Source organism: Sebastes umbrosus, chromosome 2 (genome assembly GCF_015220745.1).
Source record: "Sebastes umbrosus isolate fSebUmb1 chromosome 2, fSebUmb1.pri, whole genome shotgun sequence".
Lineage (NCBI taxonomy): Eukaryota > Metazoa > Chordata > Actinopteri > Perciformes > Sebastidae > Sebastes > Sebastes umbrosus.
In genome coordinates, this window is record NC_051270.1 from 9,573,168 (window position 1) to 9,599,406 (window position 26,239).

The 26,239-nt window shown below is 43.2% G+C and overlaps 1 protein-coding gene across 1 annotated transcript in view; it reads left to right on the forward strand.

The window, feature by feature from the left end:
- Positions 1 to 13,454, forward strand: part of LOC119476337 (tyrosine-protein kinase CSK) — a 55,236-nt gene extending 41,782 nt beyond the window's left edge. The window contains exons 5-13 of the mRNA XM_037749768.1: positions 58 to 277; positions 7,759 to 7,852; positions 8,387 to 8,452; positions 8,571 to 8,670; positions 8,799 to 8,889; positions 9,806 to 9,879; positions 10,572 to 10,767; positions 11,537 to 11,623; positions 11,969 to 13,454. Of these exons, the coding sequence (XP_037605696.1) occupies positions 58 to 277; positions 7,759 to 7,852; positions 8,387 to 8,452; positions 8,571 to 8,670; positions 8,799 to 8,889; positions 9,806 to 9,879; positions 10,572 to 10,767; positions 11,537 to 11,623; positions 11,969 to 12,151 (1,111 nt within the window). The 3' untranslated portion in view covers positions 12,152 to 13,454. The remainder of the gene's footprint in view (positions 1 to 57; positions 278 to 7,758; positions 7,853 to 8,386; positions 8,453 to 8,570; positions 8,671 to 8,798; positions 8,890 to 9,805; positions 9,880 to 10,571; positions 10,768 to 11,536; positions 11,624 to 11,968) is intronic.
- Positions 13,455 to 26,239: the final 12,785 nt, after the last annotated feature.

The following is a 26,239-nucleotide window of genomic DNA, read 5'->3' on the forward strand; positions in this document are numbered from 1 at the left end:
CTCCATTGTTTTCCCGTCTTGTCACTAATTTTTTTTGCCCGTCTTCCCTCCTCGTAGCTGGTTCCACGGGAAGATAACTCGAGAGCAGGCCGAGCGGCTCCTCTACCCTCCGGAGACGGGCTTGTTCCTGGTGAGGGAGAGCACCAACTACCCCGGCGATTACACCCTGTGCGTCAGCTGCGACGGCAAAGTGGAGCACTACCGCATCATCTACCACAACGGCAAGCTCACCATCGACGAGGAGGAGTACTTTGAGAACCTCATGCAGCTGGTTGAGGTGAGGGACAGCGGACAACGTACTGTAGCTGCCATTTAAGCTCCTACTTTTTCTTCCCATAATACTCTTCATACCCATAATACTCTTGGCTTTCAGTCTGGCAGATGAAAAGGATAATTGGCCACTTATTATCAGTGCCAGTTGGTTGGTTTGTCTTGATAATAGTAAGAAGTGAAAGTCACAGAGTGTTCAGCTCAACCACGGAGAGCGTGTGAAGAGAGTTGTTGTTTGTAAGAAAATGAAACCTCTGACATTCTGTTCATAAATGTCACTATTGTTTCATTTATGAATAATCAGAAGATACTTCCTCTCTCCTGAAAGTCAGTGAGATGAAGGCAATATTTTCAGGTTGCTGGCAATGCACTCTGCCCTGAAACAGCTGCTGTGGCAGAAACATTTGATTTTAGAATATGAATCCCACAAACGTTATACCACATCATAGCTTCTTCAGGAAGACTGGAGCGTTGAAGCAAGTCAGTCGATCGGCAGAAAAAACAGCTGCAACTATTTTGATAATTTATTCATCGTTTAAGTCATTTTTCAAGCAAAAAATCCAAATATTCTCCTGTTACAACTTCTCATTTGTGTGGATTTGCTGGTCTTCGTTGTCTAAACTGAATATTTTTAAGATATGGACTATTGGTTGAACAAAACATGCAATTCCAAGACATCATATTGGACTCTGGGAATTTGTGACGGGCATTTTTCCCCATTTTCCAAACCAAACGATCAATCAAGAAATAATAATCTGCAGATTTGTCAGTAATTTAAAAAACTAGTGCAGTGCCCGTTCAGACAGAGAATACTTCCTAATCCTAATACCAAATTCGTCATGGTCACTCAGATATCATATCTACACATGTCCACCAAATGTTGTCGCAGTAGCACGAAGCATTCAGGAGATATGAGATTTGTTTTGTAATATAAGCCCTGCCCACAGCATTTGAGCTAACTGCAAGGGCCAGCTATAGCAAAACTATATGGAACATCAACAAGCCAATAAAGGAGCTTTTTCCGGCTTGGTTTCTGTATCAAATTTGGTTACGATTGCTCAAAATTTGTAGGAGTAGCAAAAAAATGGCAGAAATCCATCTAGATCCAATGCAATCAATCATGCAGTAGTATGATTACATAACTCTCTAAACACAGGTGTAGCAACTCATAACATAATAACTGTGCACATAATGTAATAAAACCTTAAGCGCATAACATAATAACAGTTTAATTCATAATGTCATAAGTTATTACATTATGAGAACATTATTACATTTTAAACTTAGCAAAAACAAGTTGAATAATGTAATATGTTCAGTGCATAATGTTGTAATTTTATAAAAGAGAACTCTCCTTGTTCTCTTAAAGCACAGGAACACTCTATAGTTTTACATGACACAAGTGGAGTAGTTCATTTAAAGCAATTATACCAGGTATAATTATGTATTGAACAATTATTTCACACGCTGAGAATCACCAGTATATTAAATTCAGCATCATCTCTGTAAAGGTTCTCATTTGTCCAGGTCACTAGATATCTTGTAGCCTCACATCAAAGAGGCTTCATGTCCGCAAGACCAAACAGACAAAGTCCAGTTGCTTTAACTTAAGGACTCCACTTGTGTCACGTAAAACTAGAAGTGTTCCTGTGCTTTAAGACACAAGGAGAGTACTCTTTTTTTTTTTTTTATTATTACATTATGCGCTGAAGTTTATAATGTAATAATGTTCTCATAATGTAATAACTTATTACATTATAAACAAAACTGTTATTATGTTGTGCGCTCAAGGTTTTATTGCATTATGTGCTGATTATTACATAATGAGCTTTTATGACCCCCACACACACTCACAGACATTCAGTGTCCCGACGGAGTTTCCCTAAAAATCAGACTCAAGTACATGTTCACATTCTTCAGAAAGCTGTCTGATCCTCTCACTCACTGCCCGTTATCTGAGAGCCGGTTCAGAGGAAGGACATGGCGGGGAGAGGGGAAGACAGGAGACATACTGGCAGAAGGAAGGAGGGAGGGAGAAAGAGAGAAAGAGAAAGAGAGGGGTCTTTCATCCTCTCCGTTAAAAAGAAGAGCTGGATTGGCGGCTATCACACTTTTAATTGGACCCCATCTCTTTGCCTTGCGGGGCGTTGTGCCATGAATGTGCCAGCTGGCACTGAGACCATCTACATCCCCGATGCTTTCTTGTTATCAGTCACCCACAATCTATCTCTCCTCTCTCTCTCGTTCACACCCTCCAGGACTCAGTTCTACCTCCACTTCCTTTCTCCACCTCCTTCTCTTTCTGTGTTCCCTGGTGTATACCTGGCTGGCATATTGCTTCCTTTCCTCCTCTCTTTGTCATCCATCTCAACCTCTTCCTTTGCTTCCCCGCCCTGCGTTTCTCTCCCTCGGTCTCACTATGTCTTTATCCTCTCCCCTGTCTGCATTCCCCTGTGTCTTCTCTTTCTCTCTATAATAGGCTATGAGAGGATGCCTCGCATTCTTGTGTGTTTATCCGGCTTGCTCTGCCTGCCCTGCTCTTATTGGCCTGTCTCAGCAGACTTCACATAGCATATACACACTGCGTGCATACATATATATACTGACACACCCAGGCCTCCTCTCTGTCAAATAGTGTCAATCACATCATCCACAGTGACGTTATGCATACATGTATACAGCGATACTGCAGAAGTGAAACAAAGACGGCTCCATATGTAACAGCACGGTGAATGTATTTTCAGCTTACAATGCCCATTTTAATATTTTTACTGTGTGATTACACCCTTCTGTGTTAATTACATATGGGAAGATCTTGATTTATCCAGCACCATTGTGTAAAAAAAATATAATTTCATGCATTAAAAGACTAAATTTAAGTAATTGTAATGTGTTAAACAAACAGTATTAATTATGCAACATTCAGTCTTTACTTACATTATAAGATGAAAACATTGCACATATAAAATGACATATCTACGTCACCGATGATGAAGCAAATCTAAAAGTGTAATTCTGTATATAAGTGTATATATATGTTTGGATCGAGGGTGGTTATTTGCGGTTTTTATTTGACATGTGGCTGCATATGTGAGCATCAGTGCTGAATAATGTAGTGGAGCGGACCCCTCCGTCACCATGCTGCCCCCTGGTGGTTGTCACGGTAACTTACACTGTGGTCAATTTGCCATGCTGCAGTTGTGTAACATTGTATAACAGTTCCTTTTTTTTGCTTTATTAATTATGTGGTCACACAGAGGTTTGGTGTTTTTTAGGAAGACAAAGATTCACTGTTTTTCTCAAAAATGTATAGAATATGACCAAAATGAGACATTCATAACGCCAACGTCTAACCAGATTTCACATTGATGAGCAGATGTTGACGGGTTGCTTGGTTAGCTGTGTGTTTCTGGGGGTGAAAGATCAGATGCATTGACCTCTCTCACACCCACACACTCCTCTTCCTCCTCCTCCTCCTCCTCCTCCTCCTCCTCCGCTGCTGTTGCTGCTGCTGGTTCCCACAATAACCTTCACAGCTCCCAGCAGGAGAGCTGCTCTAGAGCCTCCTTCAGATGCCGTACGCATACTGTCAATCTTCAGCAGAGGTTCATTCATTTCAAAAGACTGATCCCGTCACCTCAATCGATGTGTGATTGCAGTGCAGATGGGTTTCGGTGAATTGGATTCATTCTATTCACGGTTGTGTATAGTAGAATTTGCTTTCTGTGATGTTTTGATGATCTAAATCATCCATATCCGATGAGACAAGTGTCAAACTGAAAGGAAAAAAGTGCTTGCAAGTCATGCTTGCAAGTTGTGACCTTGTGATTAGAGTGTTGGATGCAACTCGGGACAGGTATATAGGTGAATCTGTCGTTATAAATTATGTTATATGATTTCTTTTTTCATGAAATAAGTAAAAATTTGTGTGTTCCCCCCAACCCCTAATAATTCCCCTTGGAGTTGGAGTTGAATTGAGGCGGTTGAGCACAGTACTTCCACAGAGAACAGAAAGAGATATTGTTAAAACAAAAATTACGAACATATATTCAAATCAAGCACAATAATGGCTCTGAATCTTATGTTATAGCAAACTTATCAGGAGTCAAAGGTCTGTAATTGCATAGTTAAAAACTGGAATCCTTCCTCTGGCCCTTGAAGTCGGTAGATTTAAAAACACCCAGGAGGACTACAGGTTGTACGAAGTATGCGAGTTAGGAGAGGTTGAAAATGAATCACATTTTCTTTTGTATTGGCCATACTACGACGAGTTATGAACTTCAATTATAAATGAAATGTCTGTTCAAATTCCCGAAACTTCAGTCCTGACACATGGTGATATGCTGTATATCTGTTCTACTTATCTCCTCCCATTTTATTCCATCTTTTGTATGGAAATGAGGCAGGGTTTCTGTTTTCCCTCAAGACTACCGCCATCCTCTTTAACACTGATGCATGTTGATAAAAGTTCTCTCGTGCTTTCTATCTCCGGTAGAGGCAAACCGCCGCTGATATCTCGTACATATTATATCAATGGAGCACATCAACTCTCACCTGAATCTTCTTTTCATCACTGCCTTCATGTTCTTCTGTAGAGCGTTGGTGGAAACAACCGTCTCACTTTTGTTTTGCATATCAAAAGCTTGTATACGGATTCAGATTCTTTTGATTTTGAACATCAGACGAACATAGGTCTGAGATAGCAGAGAGAGAGAACTTTTACAGTATATACTGCCGACTGTTAAACAATAGATTTATATAAAGTCAGAATATGAAGCCCTGGGTTTTTATTGTTATTTACATGTAGTGCTTTCTGCACCTTTTTATAAAGGTAGCGCCCTGTGTTCGTAAAACTTAATTCCCAGGTTGGCTTTAGTTAAACCCTTATTCCTGTTGTTGCTTTATTTAATAACCCATAGTTATTTCCTCCCTATTTCTTATATGTGACTGCACTGTGGTTATGTTTATACCTAATAAAAATCACATAACAAATATGTCCCCAACAATTCACTCAATTTATTAACTAAAAGGGAATGATATAAAAAATATGTAAAATAAAAAAGGTTCACAATACTCTCAATAATAGTATACCAAGAAAATAGTACTTTGACCTTTCACAGAGATAAACAAGTCAGTATTAACCCCAAGTCAATCTTTTATGTTCCTTTAACCTTCTGGGGTCACTAGCATATATGTCACCCTTTAATGTAGTTGGTCTAGCCCAAAATAACATAAAGCAGTACCAAAGGATATGCAATGAACTCTTATGGTTTCATTTACTTTCACCAAAAATAACCTGGTGGGCCCACACACACACTCTCTCTCTCACACACACACACACAAGCCGGCAAACAGCAAAGCACCATTAATGAAAACAACCCCGTTGCAGGCCTGGTCGATGCTTGGGAACGTGGTGGCCAAAAACAGTCGAGACCGTTTCGCTCTAACAGCCAAATAAAAGCTGAGTACTCACGTTAGCGTAGCAGAGTTTGTATCACAGAGTCCTAATGTTGCACCTCCAAGCGTGGAGCAAAAAGCTAGAAAGGCTGATAGCTGACCATGGCCGTCCGATGGGTGAAACCTTCTTTCTCCCGTGTTGCCAGAGGAGCTACCAGACTTTTATCCAGGTCACCTGGAGCGCTATCTGGGCAGTCCAGAGTGTCCTTCGGCGGTAGTTAGCTGGAAAGGCTAACGGCGCCTAATCAGCTACAGCGTTGATAGCCACTTAACTACTCGCAACGTATACATTCAGCGTTTCACTGGCTTGCAGTCCTATGCTCTAGTTTTTACAGCACTATAATTTACAAACACACTTTAAACCATAAATCTCTAATTACTACATCTCTTTTCGTTCACTCGCTTCTCTCCAACCTCTCCGTTGCGCTGCTCCCTCACTTCTCTCGCTCAACCACCCGCTCCTCGCTAGTCCGCCCCACAGCCAATCACAACCAGGTAAAGTGACATGACACATAAACAACCAATTACATGTAATACAATTAAACAGCATAGGTTGTACTCAAAGTAAACCACATGCTCACCAAGTACACTGCAACCAACCTATTTAAAGTGACACAACATACTGGGGGTCTTTCCCATTTGTTCTTTTATACGGCTTGACTCCTTTCCTCGACTCCTCTCCTCGAGTCTTAGTCCCGCCCACGGGAGATGCGAGCGGAGGAGGCGAGGAAACGACTCGAGGACAGAGGAAACGAGGAAATATGATTTTAGAGACATGAGACGTCGTTTCCTCTGAAGCTTCACGTGAAGCGACGTCAGTTTCTGATGACAGCAGCAGCTGATCACAGCTGGATCAGCTGTCAGTCAGCTTTTACAGCTGTTTATGTCTGAACTGATCTAATACTAATAAAGAAACAGAGTTATCAGAGCAGCAGTGTTTCCTCTCTGTAGCCTGTTACCTGTTTAACAAACACCTGCACATGAATAACAGCTGCAGTCTGTATTTCTACTGTGGACTGAGTCCTGCTTAGAGGACCAGGAACAATTTCTACTGGCACAATGCCTTTATATTATTTATTCATTATTAGCATCTGAATTTATTGATATTCTGACAGTAGAAGTTATGTATTAGGCTGAATGTTTCAGGGAAAAGTGAAATGATATAACTCATATCAAACCAGACGTTCAGGAATTATCAGCCTCATGTGACTGAATGGAAATGAGGATAAATGATGTAAAAGGTGTAAAACACAGACTCTCCTTCTCTCTCTGACTTTAACTGCATCCATAATAAAAGTGAATGGGGGAAATAACAGATGATCAAAAGAAAACTCTTTCTAATAAATGAAGAAAGTTATTTTAAGTATGTTCATTGTCAGCTTTTATAAACCCCTTTCAGTGTCAGACTCCTTCAGTGACGGTGTGTGAAGCAGAGATCCTGCAGGTCCTCCTGCTGCTGGAACACCTACAGTTAACACAGGTTATAACTACATGGTGAATCAGAAGACAACTAAACTATAAAACGTTTAATCTGTGATCTGTCTTCACTCCGGTATAAAAGTCCAGTGATGTTGATGTATCAGATCAGTCTGATCGGCGCAGCGTCCAATCAATAACTGATATCCAATAAGGGGGCGTGTCTGTCGATGATAAACTTCCATGGAGGAAACACTGGAGGATACACTGGTGTATCCTCGCTCATAGCTCCTCCAGCAAGCCTCCTCGCTCCTCGTTCCTCGATGCGCATTTTAGGAATTTGGACGTCCTTCAAGATGGAGGACTGAGATCGATTTCCGGGTGACAGCCGGAGGAGCGAGGAGACGAGGAGGCGAAAAATGACGAAATGAGAAGCACCTTGTATGTGTATATTGAACTGAACATGTAAATATTAACCAAAACATATTTATTCTGAGCAGAACCACCAGGAAACTGGTAGTAGACCAGGAAACCAGCCACAATGGCACTCAGGGGCAGAACAAATTGCCCTGGGGCTACATACATACTGACTTTTGTTTCTAACTCTGTCCGCAGCATTACACCAAAGACGCCGACGGCCTTTGCACCCGGCTGATTAAACCCAAGTTGATGGAGGGAACAGTGGCGGCACAAGACGAGTTCTCCAGGAGTAAGGACACACTGAGCTCATTACACTGCTCCACAGGGACATTATTGTGTTTATAAACTGTCACGTTAACCTCTGTCTGTGACACACACACACACACACACAGCGTACATACAAAGCCTGCATCTCCTACATGTATCCGCTATCATCCTTGTCCTAATAGCATTAATCAACAGAGGTTAATTAATCTTTGTGTGTCTGGGGAGTCGGGCCGACTGCTGAGGCCTCACCAGTTCCCAAGGTCAATCTGAGTCTTCCTCCGCTCCTTTCGCTCTTCATTCCTCTTCATTTACCCATCTGACCCGGCTAAGACTCACACCAGAGCACTGGGAAAAAGCAAAATGTTGAAATAAATACACACTTTTCCTCCCAAATGAGGAGATAAATCATTTAGAAAGTAGAACTGACCAGGGGATGTATGTGAAACTCACTAATTCATATTTTAATACATTTTATGAATAGTTAAGTAGTTCTTGTTCTTTGATGTCAATGTTTTACTTGCAACTCCACTAAATGTTATCCGTCCTCTCTTGGCAGGCGGCTGGGCCTTGAACAGAAAGGAGCTGAAACTCCTGCAGACCATTGGCAAAGGGGAGTTTGGAGGTGATGAATTTATTTCACAAGGATCTCTACACCATTTAATTTCATACATCAGAGCCATAATAACTGAGGTTGCCTCGCTTATTGTACTAAAACTTCACCCCGTCTGTGTCCTTGTCAGATGTGATGGTGGGAGACTACAGAGGGACCAAGGTGGCGGTCAAGTGCATCAAAAACGACGCCACAGCGCAGGCTTTCATCGCCGAGGCCTCCGTCATGACGTAAGATCCTTTAACTATGGCACTGTCCTTCACACTACCTGACACACCTTTCTCTTTCAAATATAAAGTTGTTTTTCTATCGCAGGCTATTTTTTTCATCTGATTTTTTCTGCTTCTGCTTTGTACAGGCAACTGAGGCACAACAACCTGGTGCAGTTGCTAGGGGTAATTGTGGAGGAGAGGGGCAGTCTCTACATCGTCACAGAGTACATGGCGAAGGTTTGTCACATGTTTTTTTTTTTTACAAGTTTTTACATGTTTAAAAACATGTAGGAAACAGTATTGAAAATATGCTATTTGGTTTGTTTAATCCGTACAAAAACCGAAGCCATTTTACGGGGGGATTATGTACTGGGCTATCCTGGAGTTTCCGCTGGTTGCCTGGCAACTGCTCCCTGACAAGAAATAGTTTGACACCTAACGGTACACAACGTAACATATGTATTAAACAAACATCATGTTAATTAGAAAGCATCAGAGATAGTGGTAGGTGGATTTTGTCACAGCCAGACTAGCTGTTTCCAGTCTTTATGCTGAGCTAAACTGAGCTAACTGGCTGCTGGCGGTAGCTTCAAATTGACCGTACAGATATGAGAGTAGTAGCAACCTTGTCATCTAACTCTCCGCCAGCAAGAACATAAGCGTATTTCCCAAAAATGTAGAACTATTCATTTTATAATACTACAATTTAAGCTAATATTAATCACCTAAAAGTGACAAACAAATGAATAAGAAGTATAATGTAAATAACAAAAGGCATGATATTTGAATAACATATAGAGAAACTGCGACTTTCTTGACTTGAAAAATTATCTTTTAAATTGACAAACATCATATGTGTGATTCATGGCACAATTCAAACGGGATCAAAAAAAATATTTGTCTGCTGTGCATGTTTTTCCGAAATAAGGTCCCATGGTGGACGCCGGAAGGGGAGACTTCACCTCTCTATTTGTAGGCACCTCCAAGTTTGAATTTGTAAATTGACATGCTCTAAAAAACATAATTGTAACATAGTGTGGCCCCATGTAGCTCAGCTGAGGATACGCCAACACGTTCGGGGTCAGTGATTTGTTTTTCACCGGAACCATCCATGCTAAAAAATGTCCTCCTCCTCCTCTGAACCGTGTCACAGGGCAGCCTAGTGGATTACCTGCGCTCCCGAGGACGGACCGTGCTCGGCGGAGACTGCTTACTCAAGTTCTCACTGTGAGTCCTCTTCATCTCTGTTCGAGTGCTTATGACATTTGTAGAAAAGACACACGTTTAATCAGCACAGCTCAGGGTCTAGAGCTAAACTGCTGCTCTTTAGCTGTCAGGATCTGAATAGAGTTTAAGAAGAACAGTGTCACGCTCTCGACTGGGAACATAAAAGGACCCTTTGTTTGCACAAGCAACCATCACGCAGGGTGTTTGCCTTGATAAATGGCTGCTTCATCTGCAAGTCAAGTGCCTTTAATGTCTTTGGTTATATTTAATTTAACAGTCATTTAGCTGGTGCTGTAACCCGGCACAAGTAAAAATGAGTGCAACCATTACATAAGTGTAAACACTCAGTAGGCATGAAAACATGAACCCACAAGGAAATGTTTAATGATTCATTTTCAGTGTGAACCCTTGAATGAAGTTGTTAGAGATGTGCAATGGATTTGATTTTAACTGCAAGAACACGAAGCAAGTAAAGGAGGAAAAGAAAGGTGTAGAATTTTAGATTTTTTTTTTTTTTTTATCCTTCACCATCTTTTTGCATTTATTATATTTGCACTGCAGTTGTGTTTTTTATGTGTTTGGCAAGTCTTAACCGTAGCCACAAATATGTCCACATATATTAAGGAGTAGACGCCCACCTGTGGGTTGTTATTGTCTAAGTCATCCACTCATCATCTCGTTGTGTCACCCAGTGACGTGTGTGAAGCCATGGAGTACCTGGAGGCCAACAACTTCGTCCACAGAGACCTGGCAGCTCGCAACGTGCTGGTGTCCGACGACAACATCGCCAAGGTCAGCGACTTCGGCCTCACCAAGGAGGCCTCCTCCATACAGGACACTGGCAAGCTGCCCGTCAAATGGACCTCCCCTGAAGCGCTAAGAGAGAAGGTGAGACTAGGCGACGAGTTGACACTGCTCTGACATCACATTAAGCAAGAAACATTGGACATGGCAGAGAATCTGTACCTGCCTTGTACATCAGGTCTGGTTAACTCGTAAATTTCCTTTATATCAAAGAGAAAATTAAAAGTACAAAAAAATGGCGGATGCTACAGATTGTCACAAATCACTTATACGTGCCAAAAAAGATGACAAAATAAAATAAACTAGTGTGCAACTGTCTGGTAATCATGTAACCAGAGTTCTCCCTCATCTTGGGTTGGTTGGATCGCCTCCTCCCGCTCTACTTCACTCTCCTAATCCACGTCTGCCCAAATCACGTTACTTTGCGAGAACAGGGAATTACGCAAGAATATCTACCGCGGTGGAAACGGTTTTGCCAAATCGCTACCGGCGGACACATTTCTACTGTTGCACGTAATATACCGTCATATCGCCCAGCGCCTAGCAGCAGTTTAACTAAGAGGCAGCCTGCATTTTCATCTTTAATCTTTCAACTCTGCATGTGCACATGCTCCTTGGAGCCTACGCTGACAAGGAATTCCAACTCACTGAACACATTTTGGTGTAACTTTTTAGTTTATCGTCACACGATTCATGTTTCCTCACTTGAACTCCTGAAATAGCACCAAAACAAACAAACAAACCAAGACTCACTTTTTTATGGATTTAGGAAGCACAAACATACCTGAGCTGCTCTCTGAACGCCTTTGTTTGATATGTAAATTTATGGCTCCCCTTTTTCTTTGTCCGACAGAGGTTTTCCACCAAGTCAGACGTCTGGAGTTATGGAATCCTACTTTGGGAGATCTACTCCTTTGGGCGTGTGCCTTACCCTAGAATTGTAAGTACCTGAGCACCAGATTTCCAGCAGATGGCAGGCTTCATTGCTGGGACCAGTGTGTGTACACATTTTGTTTTTGTACTGGATTAGTGAAATGTCTTGTACCTTTTAGTGCTGACCTCAAAATAATTAGATTTGTGCCATTAGACCGCTGGAGCAGGTGATGAAAATGTGACACATAATATGTACTCTATTATGAATTTAATTATTTCTGCATGCTTCACCACTCGTTACATTTATTAGTAATTTGTTGTTGTGAAAAGTAACCTTTTTCCTGGGATTGGTTCGGTGCAGTTGTGTTGCATCAGCTGAATATCGATCGACATTGTTCTGTCTGTCTCTCAGCCGTTGAAAGAGGTGGTGCCCCGGGTAGAGAAGGGATACAAGATGGACGCCCCAGACGGCTGCCCGCCCGTGGTATACGACCTGATGAAGCAGTGTTGGACCCTGGACTCTGTCGTGCGGCCCTCCTTCCGCATGCTGAGGGAGAAGCTGCAGCATATCAGAGCCAAGGAGCTCTACCTGTGAAGAGGAGGCCCGGCGGCTGGCGACAACACGGGAGGAAGAGGAGGGGGGGGCGAGACACAGCCCAGCACAGCTGTAAAGTAGGAGGAGGAGGAGGAGGAGGAGATGAAGAAGAAGAGGGACCACAGCACCTTCCTCCTGCCTGCCCAGGCTGTTGACCTGTGGGACTGCCATACTGTGCCCCCCTCCCCCGACCTCAAGGCGTCCGCCAGCCGCCCTCCGCTTCCACACAAGGACTGTTTTCCTGTTTGTGTTGTATAGCTTTTGCCAGACAGTTTCCTCTTCTCTCGACGGGCCACTGCTCTTTCCTCCCTCTGTACCTGCTCACTCGCTCTCTCTTCTCTCTATTGGTCCAAGTTTCTCTTCTTCCTCCACCTGGAAGATCCCTTTTCTTTCTTATGTTTTCCTCCCCTCCTCCTCCTCCTCCTCCTCCTCCTCCTGAACATGGCATTAACTGAAGGGGAGGCTGGCCTTTTCCTCCACGTTTGTCAGGTGCTCTTTCTTCTTCTCCCCCTCCCTCCATCATTCCTGGATCTCTGTATCACCAAGTGGCTCTGCATGAATTCAGCCCAGCTCTCCGTCATTCCATCCCTCCCTCCCTCCCTCCCTCTCTCCCCTCGGCGTGGTGTCAGGTGTGGGGCCTTCGCTCTGTGCTAAAGTGCCTCCAGTCTACAGAGCTCCAGACTTCCCTCCAGCACGTCTTTCAATTGGACTGTTGTAGTTTGATTTTTTTTAAATTACTTTTTTTAAGAAATCTTTTTTATTGCTTTCTTTTTTTTTCAGGGAGGTTATCAAACCATTTTTATTTTCTTTTTTTAGTGCCATCTCCTCCACCTCCACCATCACCCTATCAGACTGGGATTTTTTTTTCTCCCACGTATCCATGAAGAGAGCGTGAACAGGAAGAGAGAAGATTTCGGGGGGGGCCAGTATCATGTTCGTCCTCCAACCAATACAGTCTGGGGGATAATAACAGGAGACGGGGGGGCGGGGGTGAGAGAGGCAGTTCACAAACATGGTTGATTCATCATACGTGGGCTTGTTTTTATATCAAAATATATTTAAAGGATTAAAAAAAAAAAAAAAGAACAAGGAAAAAACTGACTGGGCCGGAGAATAAAAAAAGGAGGACTTTCAGAAGCCGGGAGTCTCTCGGCGTCTCTTAGGAATGTTCAGTGTCTCTGTGAACGCTGGGGTCGGGGTGGTGCATGCTGTGTGTGAGAGGCCTTGGGTTCAACTGTCAGTGCTTTCAATGTTCATTGTTTTATTATGCTATCATGATTATGAATAAATCATTCCATCTGAACAGTGTGGAAACACCTACATCATTGTATCAGCGTGTGTGTGTGCGTGTATGTGAGAGATAGAGAGTGAGTGTGTGTTAGGGTATGGAGACGAATCATACGAACATCTTTTCCTCCGTGTGTGTGTGAAGGTAAGATCCGAATGCACACCGTCTAAGGGTTTAACATGTTGGATTTTTACATCCAACATCCAACATCCAACATATTACATCCCCTGCAGTCCATAGTGGAAATATTCAGCAGGAGGACGTTGAATATTTGGCCATAATTAAATTACAAAATTTCTGTTAAAAGGTCCCGTGGGTCAAGCGTGTTTGAGAACTACGATGGCTGACGCAAAAACCTGAATAGCCGTGTTTGGTTTGTCCGTCCTGGGCTACTGTAGAAACACTGCGGCCAGCTCCGTCAAGAGGAGATGACTTTATGTAGCTATAAACGTCTCATTCTAAGGTAACGAAAACGCAACGATTCTTATTTTCAGGTGGTTAAACACTAAAGAAAACATACTTATTAATATTATATTCCATTTCTGCCAATAGAAATGTTACACACTGGTCCTTTTAACTAATTCAACTCAAGACAGTTGTCAGAGAACTAATCTGGTTCATATTCTTCCACACAACCACACCTGTAAGCTGTGTGTTACAACGCCAGGTTACTCAACAGCTGCACTGGAGCAGATCAGGGTTAAGCGCCTTGCTCAAGGTTACCTTGATAGTAATAGTTGATGAAGGTTTCTCATTCATTCTCTCCAATTAGATTGTCCTGGCCCATCCAGGTTTAAAAATGGAGACCATAAGAACACTTCTCAAACTACAACATGGTTTGCAGCCGTCTGTAATAGAACGTCTATAGAAATATTTGAGATTAGGATGGATGGAATACAATAAAGGATAGGTTCACATTTTTATGGGTAGTGTCTAGAAGGGAACCGCAAGTTGGGGAAACTCTCACGAGATGGTTAAGGTTAGGCATTGATCTCTAATAGTTAATGTTAGGATAAGTCATCGGGCAGAGAGTTTTTTTGCAAGTTTTTGCAGATCTCTGATCAGATTTTGCAATTTGCGGATTACCTTCTAGACAAGACCATTGTTTTCAGGTTGTCTGTCTGTCCCATTCTTTTGAACGTGATATCTCAGAAACGCCTTTAGGGAATTTCTTGAAATTTGGCACAAATGACCATTTGAACTCAAGAATGAACTGATTAGAATTTGGTGATCAAAGGTTCCTGTGACCTCACAAAACATGTATTCAGCCGTAACACTAGAATTCATATGGAAATTATAACAATTTTACACACACGTCTAACAGGATAAAATGATGAAGTGACGACATTTTTAACAGACACTGATGGTGTGTATGGATGGTTTTTGGCAGAGGCGTACAACCGTGAGGCGGTAATTCTAGTTTCAAGGCTGTCTTTAAACGATATTCACATGCCCATATATACACTGAAATAATATAAATAAATGACTCCTTACTAATGCGATCACAATGGGAGAGATGGGGGTGGTCAAATCCACAGTTCCACAAAAAGCATGCGTTTAAACAAAGAAGGAATTTGGGGGTAAAAAATATTTGAATTTAAAATCAGTTTTGCACAAAACACACTGTAGATTTTGTCCTCAATCTCTTACAGTGGAGACGCTATGAAGGGATTTCATCATGGCTAGTATGCAAGAACTCATTCAGTGTACATATGAGCCTGTGAGTACTGTATTAAGACACATTTGGAAAAAATCTCAACCCATCCTTTAAACAAATGTATCTGTTTTTTGTCATCACTGCTAATTTCTCAACAGGTTTTGTCTTATTTGTAAAAACGCTGTCTCGTTCTTAGCATTCCTGTCCCCTTGAATCACATAAAACAACCTGAAAAGAGAAAATAGTCCTTTGATTTTAACTATTCAGCGCAGCGCCAGCAATCACGAGACAAAGTGACTGTGAACCGATGCTCTAAAGAAGATTGTCTCGCATCTGTCTCAGAGCCCAATCTCTTCACAGCTACAGTACATCGGCTATAAATAAATCCTCCAGTGATCATCTTTTGATAGCAGAAGTGCCACAAACAGGTGGTGAAGTGTCAGCAGCAACCATATAGGTGTGAAGGAGTGTTGGTGTTATATCAGCTGAGCAGTTCCCAGCGCTTAACACGAGATTGAGTTCAACTGTGCCACCTCTGCTCTTCTTTGGAGGACGTCCACTCGCCCACAGTGTAACTCACAGGGTGGGATGAGACCAGCAATCTTTTAGTCTCACCGAATCTATCTAGGGCTTCCACTTTAACTCATTCGAATCTCTTTTTGACTTTGACCAAACCCGGCGTCTTCTACAAGTGTTTGGGGTGATTTCATGTGATTCCCATGAATTTTAATGACAGTGACAGGGCGGTAACAACGGGCTGGTTACGTAAGCAAGGCAGTTTGTGCTCATGGCTAAGACTGTGCTGCTGTCAGGACCTATCACGCCAGTTTACCATCCTGCTACGGCAGCACGAGACAGGCCCCGCTGCAGAGGTCCCTTCCCCCCTCAGTTTGTCTCCTCATCTCACTGGCAAAAAGTAGAGCTCCGTAGCCGATTGGGGGAACATTTTTGGATGTCTGACTGCCAAAAGTCACCACCGGGAGGCATACTACAGTCTGAGTTCCCAAGGGAGCAACACAGAGCTTCAATCTTGGATTCAATTTGGGAAGGAGTTGCTCGAGATTTCAGACAATAGATTTGGAGATCCTACTGGAGAGGTCAAAGGTCAGCTGCATCCTTTAAATTGCCTTGTTCAAGGATGCTCTGCCAAAGATGGACACACTTTGGAGACACAATCTTGTGATGCTCTCTCGCCTCCAGACTATCTGCGACCATATCCTTAATTTTTTACATCCATGGTACTGTAAACCGTTGTAATTTAACGATATATTTTAAAATGTAAAGCCCAACTAGAGGTATCACTGTGACGAGAGCTGCTGGTGACAGGAGTGAGAGTTAATACACAGCTCTCACGTCTGGATGCCTTGGTCTCTTTCGTTCACACTTAAGTAATCCTGACAACCGCGCAGCTCGGCGTTCTTAGTAGGCACAAGCAGGAGGGTTGATGTGTTAATCAGCTTTCGATAAGTTATGGATCTGTGCTACACTGACGGCAGCCAGGGACGCTCGACAGCAACAAATTAGCTCCTGAATTAATCTGATTACGCCAACACAATGTTTGGGGCCCGAGTCCGAGGAAGATGCTGAGGGCTGCACATGCTTTCATGGAGTTAGCATGTTCATTGTCGTACCGGACCTGGCAGATATACATGTGTGACAGAATGAAGCCTTGGCTTCATGTGCTGTTGCTGGGTTACATGATGGCAGATTTCTTGAAGCCACATGACTCACCAGGAAGACACACGTCTCTGGCCCGGATCACTCAGCATTAACAGTTTTTCCACCATCACTGTTTTCAGGGAGACTTTTTTTTCCAAGCAGCATCATAGCTTTTGCAGCACAACCCTGCTTTATATTACTAACCAGTAATACCAATCAGTTACTCTGCAGCAGCTGGAAATTGCAAGAATTGATCAAGTGCACCTCAGTAGATGATGACGACGGAGGGGAGTCATTTTGACACTTTCACAGGTTTCTCAGGCTTTTCTAAGGCACAGTGTGTAGGATTTGGTGGCATCTAGTGCTGTGGTTGCAGATTGCAACCAACTGAGTACCCCACCGCTCACTCTTCCCTTTCCAAGATGGTTAGTGGCACACAAAAAAACACAAAGATGGCTAACATAATCTGTAAGCCGACACCACGCATGAAGGTTATAAGATAGTGTTATTTTGACCGGTTCTCAGAGTTTCACCCTTTTACGTACTCTTCCTGCTGTTAGTGATTGGCTTCACAGTGCAAGAAAGCGTTTTGCCAAAAATGTTGAACCATTCCTTTAAAGACAGGTCGGAGATGCAGGAGATTGCAGGGGAGAAAGTCTCCTCTGAGTTATTGACACTGAGTGGTTTGTTTCTCAGCTCCAGCACTGTCATTGAGTCAGTGTGGGAGTTCTCCATTTCCAGCTCGTTCCAGTGACAAGGAGCGGGCGTCGAGCTGACAGGAGATGAAGGAAATGATATTGACATTATCAGGCCAATGTGCGGCTGGCTGTGTCAAACGTGCACATGTCCTCGGTGACAGATCTTTTCACACTGACACATCACTCGGTCGCATCACATGCCTTTTCCTGTCTGGGCTCGCCACTTTGCTAAACGGCTCTAAAAATATGCAGTTTCCTGTTGCAATTAGTACTCTATTTGGGGACATTTGCGCAGACAGGGATGTTAGCCTTTCAGACATGGGTGCCACTTTTTTTGCCCTTGTGCTGTGTCACAGCAGTGTAGTGGTGTCGGAGGTTTTAGCAGCCTGAATCACCCCCCTGTTGGCCATGTGCAGCACACAGAGTGGATTCGACTGCATGCTCTATTTACTCTGATACGGCATCATCAGTTGTGTCTGCCGCGTAAATGTTGACGTCCTAACGTCACATTTGGAAGTTGGAAGAAGAGATCTCAGTGTTTTTTTCATGTCTGACTGCAAGAGGCATGACCTCATAAACTTCAAGACAGAAGGGAGGGCGAGCTCAGACGTCACCGGGTCGGAGAGCGTCATCAGGACTTCCTGTACTGAAGGAACGGATATTCAGCTATGAATTAAATGCATAATGAACTCATGGCTTATTCAGACATGTTTTATGTAAAATTTCTATTTTACATTTGGTACATTCTGTACAGCACATGAATTCAATCCCTCACAGGATTGGTCTACATATTTCCATTCGATCTTAAAACAATATCCACATGCACATGTGCAGTTAAACAGTTTTTGGTTGTTGTAATCATGACTCCCCTCCATATTAGCAGTGAAGAGATCCCTTCCTATCACACTTTTTAAGTCTGGATGGTGTCCTGCTGCTGATCAAAGCTCGAGCTGTGAGCCACATAGTGTTTTTTGGAGCTCAGTGCTGGAGACAGATAACATGCGGGTGCTGGGTCCGACAGCGGATGTGGAGGACGAGAGCGCAGCAGTGATGATAATGACGGACTAATGTGGGCCAGTATGTGTCTCCTCTATCGGCCCACCCTCGCAGTGTCTCACTCCGAGAGTCGGTGATGGCTCACAGACGGAGGGAGACTGGAGAAGGAGGATAACGACCACAACAAAGGCGAGCCTTGTCCGCTGAGCTGCACGTAAACAGTCCCCGCTGTCTGTGATGTAACACCGGCCTGCTTTTCTGAACCTCCTCTTTAAATAACCCAATAGTTGCCCTGCAGTGTTGGCTGACATGTTCATTTGACTTTGTGAAATATCAAGGTTCCCCGAGTCGCAGAGAACATGTTTTCTGCACCGCTTGTCAGCATGAATTTGCATTTTGCTCTTGACATTTCACCTCCCCCCTGCCCCGGGCCGCCGGCCTGCTGGTTGCCAGCGGGGGGGAACCGTGCCAGCACACATCCCAATAAGGAGAGGGTGAAGGGCCCCGCGGCCCCTGGGAGCCACCATTATGATAGCACTCCACTCCACGTAGTAACTTTCCAGCCTACAGTATCCTCCTCACTGTCTAGAAAAATACAGACAATGGCAGCACAAGAGAGACATTTAAACTGCACCAGGAATGACTTTGACATTAAAACTATAAATAAAGCTGCATCAGAGAAGAATGTAAAACCACCCAATTTAAATATTAAAGATGCTCTCTTTAAAGGTGCTAAATTTGAAATTCAGAGCCATAACAGCAAACAACTATTTGCTATGTAAAGACATAGAGGAGTGATGTCCACCTGAGCAGAGAATGAAGCCACACCTCCGTGTGTGTTGAATTCAGTTTATATGCTTTGTTTACGTATTGCCAGTCCGACCGCATGTGCATGGTAGTGCATTATCATGGTGATGTAGTCTAAATAGCAAAAAGACACTCCAACAAACACAAGGCTTTCATCCAGGAAACCACTGTTCGTGTCCCGTATGTTAAGTTTCACTTTCACGTTATAATCAGCTGTTCGTTCGTGTCCCGTGTTCACAACGTTCAGTTTAGTTTTCACTGTACAAAAGTAGTAGTTTTAAGCCCCTTAGTGTTTTTTTGGGTTTTTTTGCCTAATCCTAAAGTGACGCCAAGGGTAACCATAGAGGTTTTGATGCCCAAAATAAAGTGAGGCCAAGGGGGCGTGACAAAGCGGCGGTATGTGAGGAGTTGGGATGAAAACGTGTTGGCTTTCATTGACCTGGTTGCCCTCTCTCAGCTGTGTAATTTTGCCAGTGTAGGAGAGATATCCCTGAGGTATGTTTTTTAGCTCAGTGCTTTGCACAAATGTAGCAAATTCATACGAGTTTGTCCTCTGTTTGACCATGCAAGTGTTGTGACTTATTGAAGTGCTACTAAGAAGTGTAACAAGTGAATTTAATGCGTTTTACAGTGCTAAACCCTCCATATGATGTTATATATTGACGGCACAGCCATGGCCGTGCTCCATCTTATTTCCTAGTGTTTCTTGTGTCTGTGTCTGTGTGTGGGCGTGGTCCACCTGGCTTTCCTTGCTCCCAGCCCTGCTCATCAGTGCTACAGGAATGAGTCCTGAAACCTGGACATGAGTAAGCATTTTAGCACCTCCGGTTCCCTCGTCTGGAAGTCAGTGGGTTTATTGAATGGGTTTTTAGTAAGATGCCTGAAATAAGGTATGTGGTTAACACAAGCTTAAGAGATTTTAAAGTTGTGTTCTACGACATAAAGCACATCAATAAAAAACACACTTGTGAATTTTGAAACCTTTGTGTCTTATAAAAGGCGATTGCTAACAAGCGGCTAAATGAGACTACTAAACGTCATCACACCGACCTGTCCGCCTTTACAGCCTCGTTGTGTATACTCACATTCATGTGACCGTGGTGTAATTCATTTATAACTTAACTTAAGCTTTTTACTTCTGGCAATTACATTCACACTTCAACAATCATAAAAGGTGTGCTAATTTCTGAAGATTATCTTGCTGAACAAAGCCTATAGGCTACAGTGAGTATCATAAACATTTGTTTGCCACAAAGCTTATTTTCTACAATAATCTAAAACACAATGGAACAATCCCGTTGGCTTTTTGTCGAGGGAACTAGGGCGATGCTAACTTCCTGGTTGGCCTACACAAATATCATCATCCCTGCAGCACTCTGTACACACCTGTCTGCAATCAGCCAATCATCCCTCCCAGTCTGCACACCTGCTTCTCATCAGTCTCATCAGCCAGCAGTATATCTACCCCGGCCTGTCAAACACTCCTGGCCAGATCATTGCTTCAGCTACCATGGTATTTAATGCGTCAGGCTGCTCTCCTGTTTTCTTATGTGATATCCCTGAGATAGCTCATTGCTATGTCTTTTACCTGCCTGCCTGTCTGCCTGCCTGCTCTCCAACCCACTCATCATGCCACCTCCAACCTGCGCACGTCATTCTCCCGCATAAATGGTAAATGGACTTATATAGTGCTTTTCTAGTCGTCCGACCACTCAAAGTACTTTACACTACATGTCAGCATTCACACACACATTCACACACTGATGGCACAGCCTTCGGGAGCAATTTGGGGTTAAGTGTCTGGCTCAAGGACACTTGAGATCAGTTCAGGAAATACCAAGCACCGCCCATCAGCCGGAGCAAACTTTCTCATTTTACAGCTAAAATGATGTTTGTGAAAACATTTCAGGAGAGAAATAAGCATTACAGTAGTGCAGTATAGCAGTAGTACAGAATATCTATTCATATTTGATCAGCGCTTCCTAGTTTGACCGTTTGATCGGAGTTCACGACTGATTGACAGCTGCCTCCGTTGATTGAACAGCCAATAGGAACGCTCTCTCTCTCTGAAGTGACCTCTGATTGGCCAAAGTCTCCCGTCACGGGCTATAGTTATTAAAGCCTGAAAACAGAGCCATGAGGAGGTGCAGAAGTCTAGTTATCTCTCAGAACACTTGAATTACAATATGCTGAAAGGTTATTATGGAAATTTTGCCCAATGATGCCTACTGAAGCTTTAACTTTATCCTGCGGTATAAAAGCAACATATACTGGTTGGGTCGGTGACTGCAGTTTACTGACGTCACCATACAGGATTTCTGGGTTTTGAAGTTTGATTTGTTTTCAGCCATTTGGAGACGCTAGTGTGCAAAGTTTGTTGGTTCAGCTTGAAAGAGTGTTCTCTCCTGACAGGCCGGGGCCTAGCTGGCAGATGATGTGAGGTTTGATGAATCCTCGCTGTATGAGTCACACCAACCGTCTGACACTGAAGGCTCGCCAGGCTTGCTGTCGTTCAGAAGTAGGTGTTTGTTATCACTTTTTATAGCCGAGCAGCAGGCTGGGTGGCAGGCTGCCTGAGCAGACAACGTCCTTGTGTACCATTTATAGCAGGAGTGCTAAACTTTACACTACACCTCACCAAAACCTAGTAGGAACATATTATAAACTAGTGATTACATGCAAGATTGTAGGTAAGAATTAATAATACTGAATATAATCAAAGTTATCTGTGAACTCACTGTAGCCACAAAGAGTTGCACTGTCCACACTGACACGCCTGGTGTGACAGTTGTAGAGATGTAATGATAAACTGAGATGGAGACGTCTGAACATTTTCTGTCGCAAAAAATGAAAATTAACGTTCAGTCTCGGGGTTTCCACACTCACAAATGACCCGGGCTTTGTTTCGGCGACTTGTTAGCGAGCATCCAAGGAGGACAGACCATAAACGGTTGTGACACATGAGGAACTGCAGCCGACCGTGAGTAATGTTAAGGTTCACGAAATGCCTTGGAGACTGCAAATAAAACCGTGCAGTCAAAGGGCTTATCACAACTGTACGTTCACAGCTACATTCTTGGATTTTTTAAGGACTGCCTTGGGGTCAGAGAGCACATCAACTCACTCCTGCAGCAACATGTATAAACACTTTTCTGGAGCTGTATTATTTCAAAAGGCTCGCATGATAATAAAAAACAGCTTTCACGAAAAAAAATTACATTGATCTCCCTTTGTTTGTGTGGACAAATTTGTGCAAAACAACATTTGAAAGAAGGCACCACTGGCTCTGTGCGCACTCAGAACCCCCCTCCCTTTGCCCACCCAGTGGTGCCCCTGTGCACCCATGGGGGGGGGAGGACCACACACACCGTCTGAGCTTTACTCCTGCAGCCTGGCACGGAGGGCAGGGGGAGGAGAGACACAGATGAGGGCTGAAAGCCTGCGCAGGGTTGTTAGCCAGACCCTCCTACAAACACAGGAGCTAATGAATGCAGCCAGAAGTCAGCAGCTGCAGCTCCACGGCTCAGACGCTATACCCCTCTGAGGATGAAAATAAAAAGGCAAAAGAGGAACCAAGTGCAACAAATGAACAGGGATTTGTCTTGGATATTACATGGAGAACATGATTCCACATATACAGACAGGAAAATGTCTCCAAATAGCTACGTGTGTGTTCCTGTGTTTGTGTGTGTGTGATGTAACAGCCTCTCTACCGTGGGCAGGAATGACTCCGGGCTGCTCCGAGCACATTCACATTAATTAAGTTGATGCATCGTGGCAACTCACATGTGAACAGACATGTATAATCACACAGCCGCAGCAAAGCAAGCTGTTAGCGAGCATACACGTTCTCCACAGTCGCAAAACAGAAGGCAAAATACAGTATTTGTTTTTAGTTGTGAGGTGTATAAAAGCTTGTTAATATGTACGCTGCTGTCGTTTTCTGTGGGTCTCTAACATGAAGTACACTCAGGGTGGTGGTTGACCTTTTCACCTTTGTTTCACTTTGCTTCAGTGGCTTACAATGGCTGATGTATAACGGTGCTGATTTGTGGATCTTCTTGCTGCTTTGTTAGAGAGCGCTTTGTGTGGAAACTGTGATAATGTGATCATTAAATAGCAGCTATTTAAAATCATCATCACAGCGGGCTACCACCGCTGCCTTTGTGGATGTTGCATAATTGCATGACTCTGGCTATCTGCATCACTCTGTGAAATATAATGATTGTGATATTCAGCTTTTCAACCAAAACAGAAATGAAATAGTGTTAACAATATGCCCACCCCTGCTCTACAGTGCACACACTCCTCTTGCTTGCTCTCTGCTTAGCTGTTATTTTGGCTACTTTATTAATTTGCTTCAAATTACAACACATTTAAGGAGGTTTGCTAATTGGGAAGATAATTTATGACAACTCTGGGTTGCAATTACCTACTACTACTGCCTTCTGCTACCCACATTAACGCAGCCCAAACAGTGACTTGCACTCGAGACGAGGATATTCACACAATGGAGAATTATTCTAAACTCCACGACACTCTGCCAATGTCTTCTGTCAGTAAGTTAAGTTTAATGGACAGCTGCTTCTAAATGACACCATAACTTTCCCCAAAACTCACTGAAATGAAACCAGTGAGGTGCTGTAAATGGGATCTCTACATGCTAGGATAATCTGGGTGCTAAACCTAAAGACAAACGCAATATTTTACTCCAAGAAGGGACAAAATTTATGGATTTAGTTCAGCCATCCAAAGGTGGGCATCAACCTGGACCACAGTCAACCCCGACATCACAATTGAAAAACCAACTCATCCCAACACGTCACATACGGCCGCTTTGTCACGCCCCTTGCCGTCACTTTATTCTTGGTATCAAAAACACTTACCCTCGGCGTCAATTTAGGATTAGGCAGCAAAACCACTTTGCGGTACACGGTTGGTCTTAAAACTACTACGTTTGTAAAGTGGAAATGAAACTGAACGTTGTGAAACCTGCACATTAATGAACAGCTGATTGTAATGTGAAAGTGAAACACGGGACACGAACAGCGGCCTCCTGGATGAAAGCTGGCGGTATCATACACCGACGGCCGGGACAAAGCCTTGGTATTTGATGCCCTGGGAATGAGAACGGGCTGAGTCAAACCATTAAAAGATCTCAATGAGATGGAAGCGGAGATGACTATAAGTTTGGACATGGGAGTATTATGAAGAGTCTCATGTGGAGCAAATGGGGAAGAACCATCTATCTAAAGAAACGATTCAACCTGTAACTCTGGTAGATAATCATCGAATTAAATTATTCTACATGTGGGGGCCACTAATGCAGAAATCAATCAGAAATACTAAAGTAGGATTTTGTTCATTTCATTCATTGATTAGGACAAATATGTAAATGTGCCAGTGTTCACCATCTGACTAATTTTCACTGTTTAATTGTCTGGACAAACTGGAAGTTTGTTTTTCATTGGTGGACCACTGCCAACAGTCAACAGAGGGATCAACAGGTTCAGCAGACTGTTGGGACTCAACACGTGGTGGCTCAGTAAAATCAATTAAAAAAAAGTACATTGTAAACATGTAAAATATACATTTATACCTTTAATCTATTCTGGGGGACGTATAGGCCTGTTTTCAGGGCAGATGCAGATCTGGAGTACTGATGCACCATTTTTGGCTCAGTCTGCGACAGCCATCAGCCAGGCCTAAGATGATGCACGCTGACGCACAGCAGCCTCGGATCAGTCCTCCTCCCTTCGCTCTCTCCTCTCACACAGACTCACCCCTATTTAAAACGCTGGTTAACGCTGGCATTAAATTCACACCCCCAGTCACTGCGCACAACCAAGCACGATCTGTGACACCAAACAGATAAACATTGCAGATAACGAACAAAAAGAGAGAACAGCTCTGCCAGCAAGGTCGCCAAAAGATGTCTCTTAGGGATATCTCTAACGACCTAGATCAGAGATTAAGGAACTCAATGTGATGTTAATGGATGCCCAAAAACTGCAAAGCAATATCTCAAATGACTGCCATTCAAATCAAAAGCTCAGCATCAGTTCAGACAGCTATAGAACCACTTCTACTACCCCAAGTATGCCTCTCCTACTGGGCATGGACCCACTGCCTCGTACAGTGGCCCCCACTACCAGAAGTAGGCTTTTCATCTGTATTTATCAGATTTGATATCAATCTTCAGACCTGTCACAAAAAAAAACTTGGCAAAGAATGCTTTTGACACACACAATTTAGTTTTATTAAACATCAGGTCAAGTCATTTTTAATTAATGATTGTTTATCATAACCATAACTGAAACCTAGCAGATAACGGTGCAGCAGTAGTGAGTCAACCCCTCCCAACAGTTTTATGAGCGAGTGCGTAAGGAGGAAGGAGGTGGAGTTTTTCTTTAATAATTCTATCCAGTGCAAGCAGGTGTCTTATGGGAAATTTGCTTCTTGTGAATATGTTGAGTTACTCATGTCAAGCTGCATTTTTAAAAATCTACAGGCCACGTCAGCTCTGTCTTGATTGTTTGATTGGTTGAATGACTGAGTGGTTTGGATTGGCTGCCATCCGACCCCTGGTTCAGCCGATAGTAGTGACCTCAGTCCACTGACACACCTTACATAAGAATTACACGCAACCTTTGTTGTTCATCCAGCCTGAGGCCAGTTTTACATCACTGCTTTCGTGCTCTTTGCAGCCGCTCTGCTGCGGATTATTCCTGCCACAGCGGTGACGGTCAAGAGTCAGGAGTTCATTCCTGCTCAGCTGGCTTCATTAATGAACTACTATCATATTTTCATATTATTTCATTGAGGCATTGAAACCCTGAATGGGATCAAATCTTCAACACACAGTCGAATTTTGACCAAGGTGACTGAAACTCACTCGTCTGTCTCTGCCTTCTTCACTACGTATTAGATTTGCATTAGCGGTGTGTTTAGCCCGGTCTGTGCTTCAATATTTCCCCACTCCG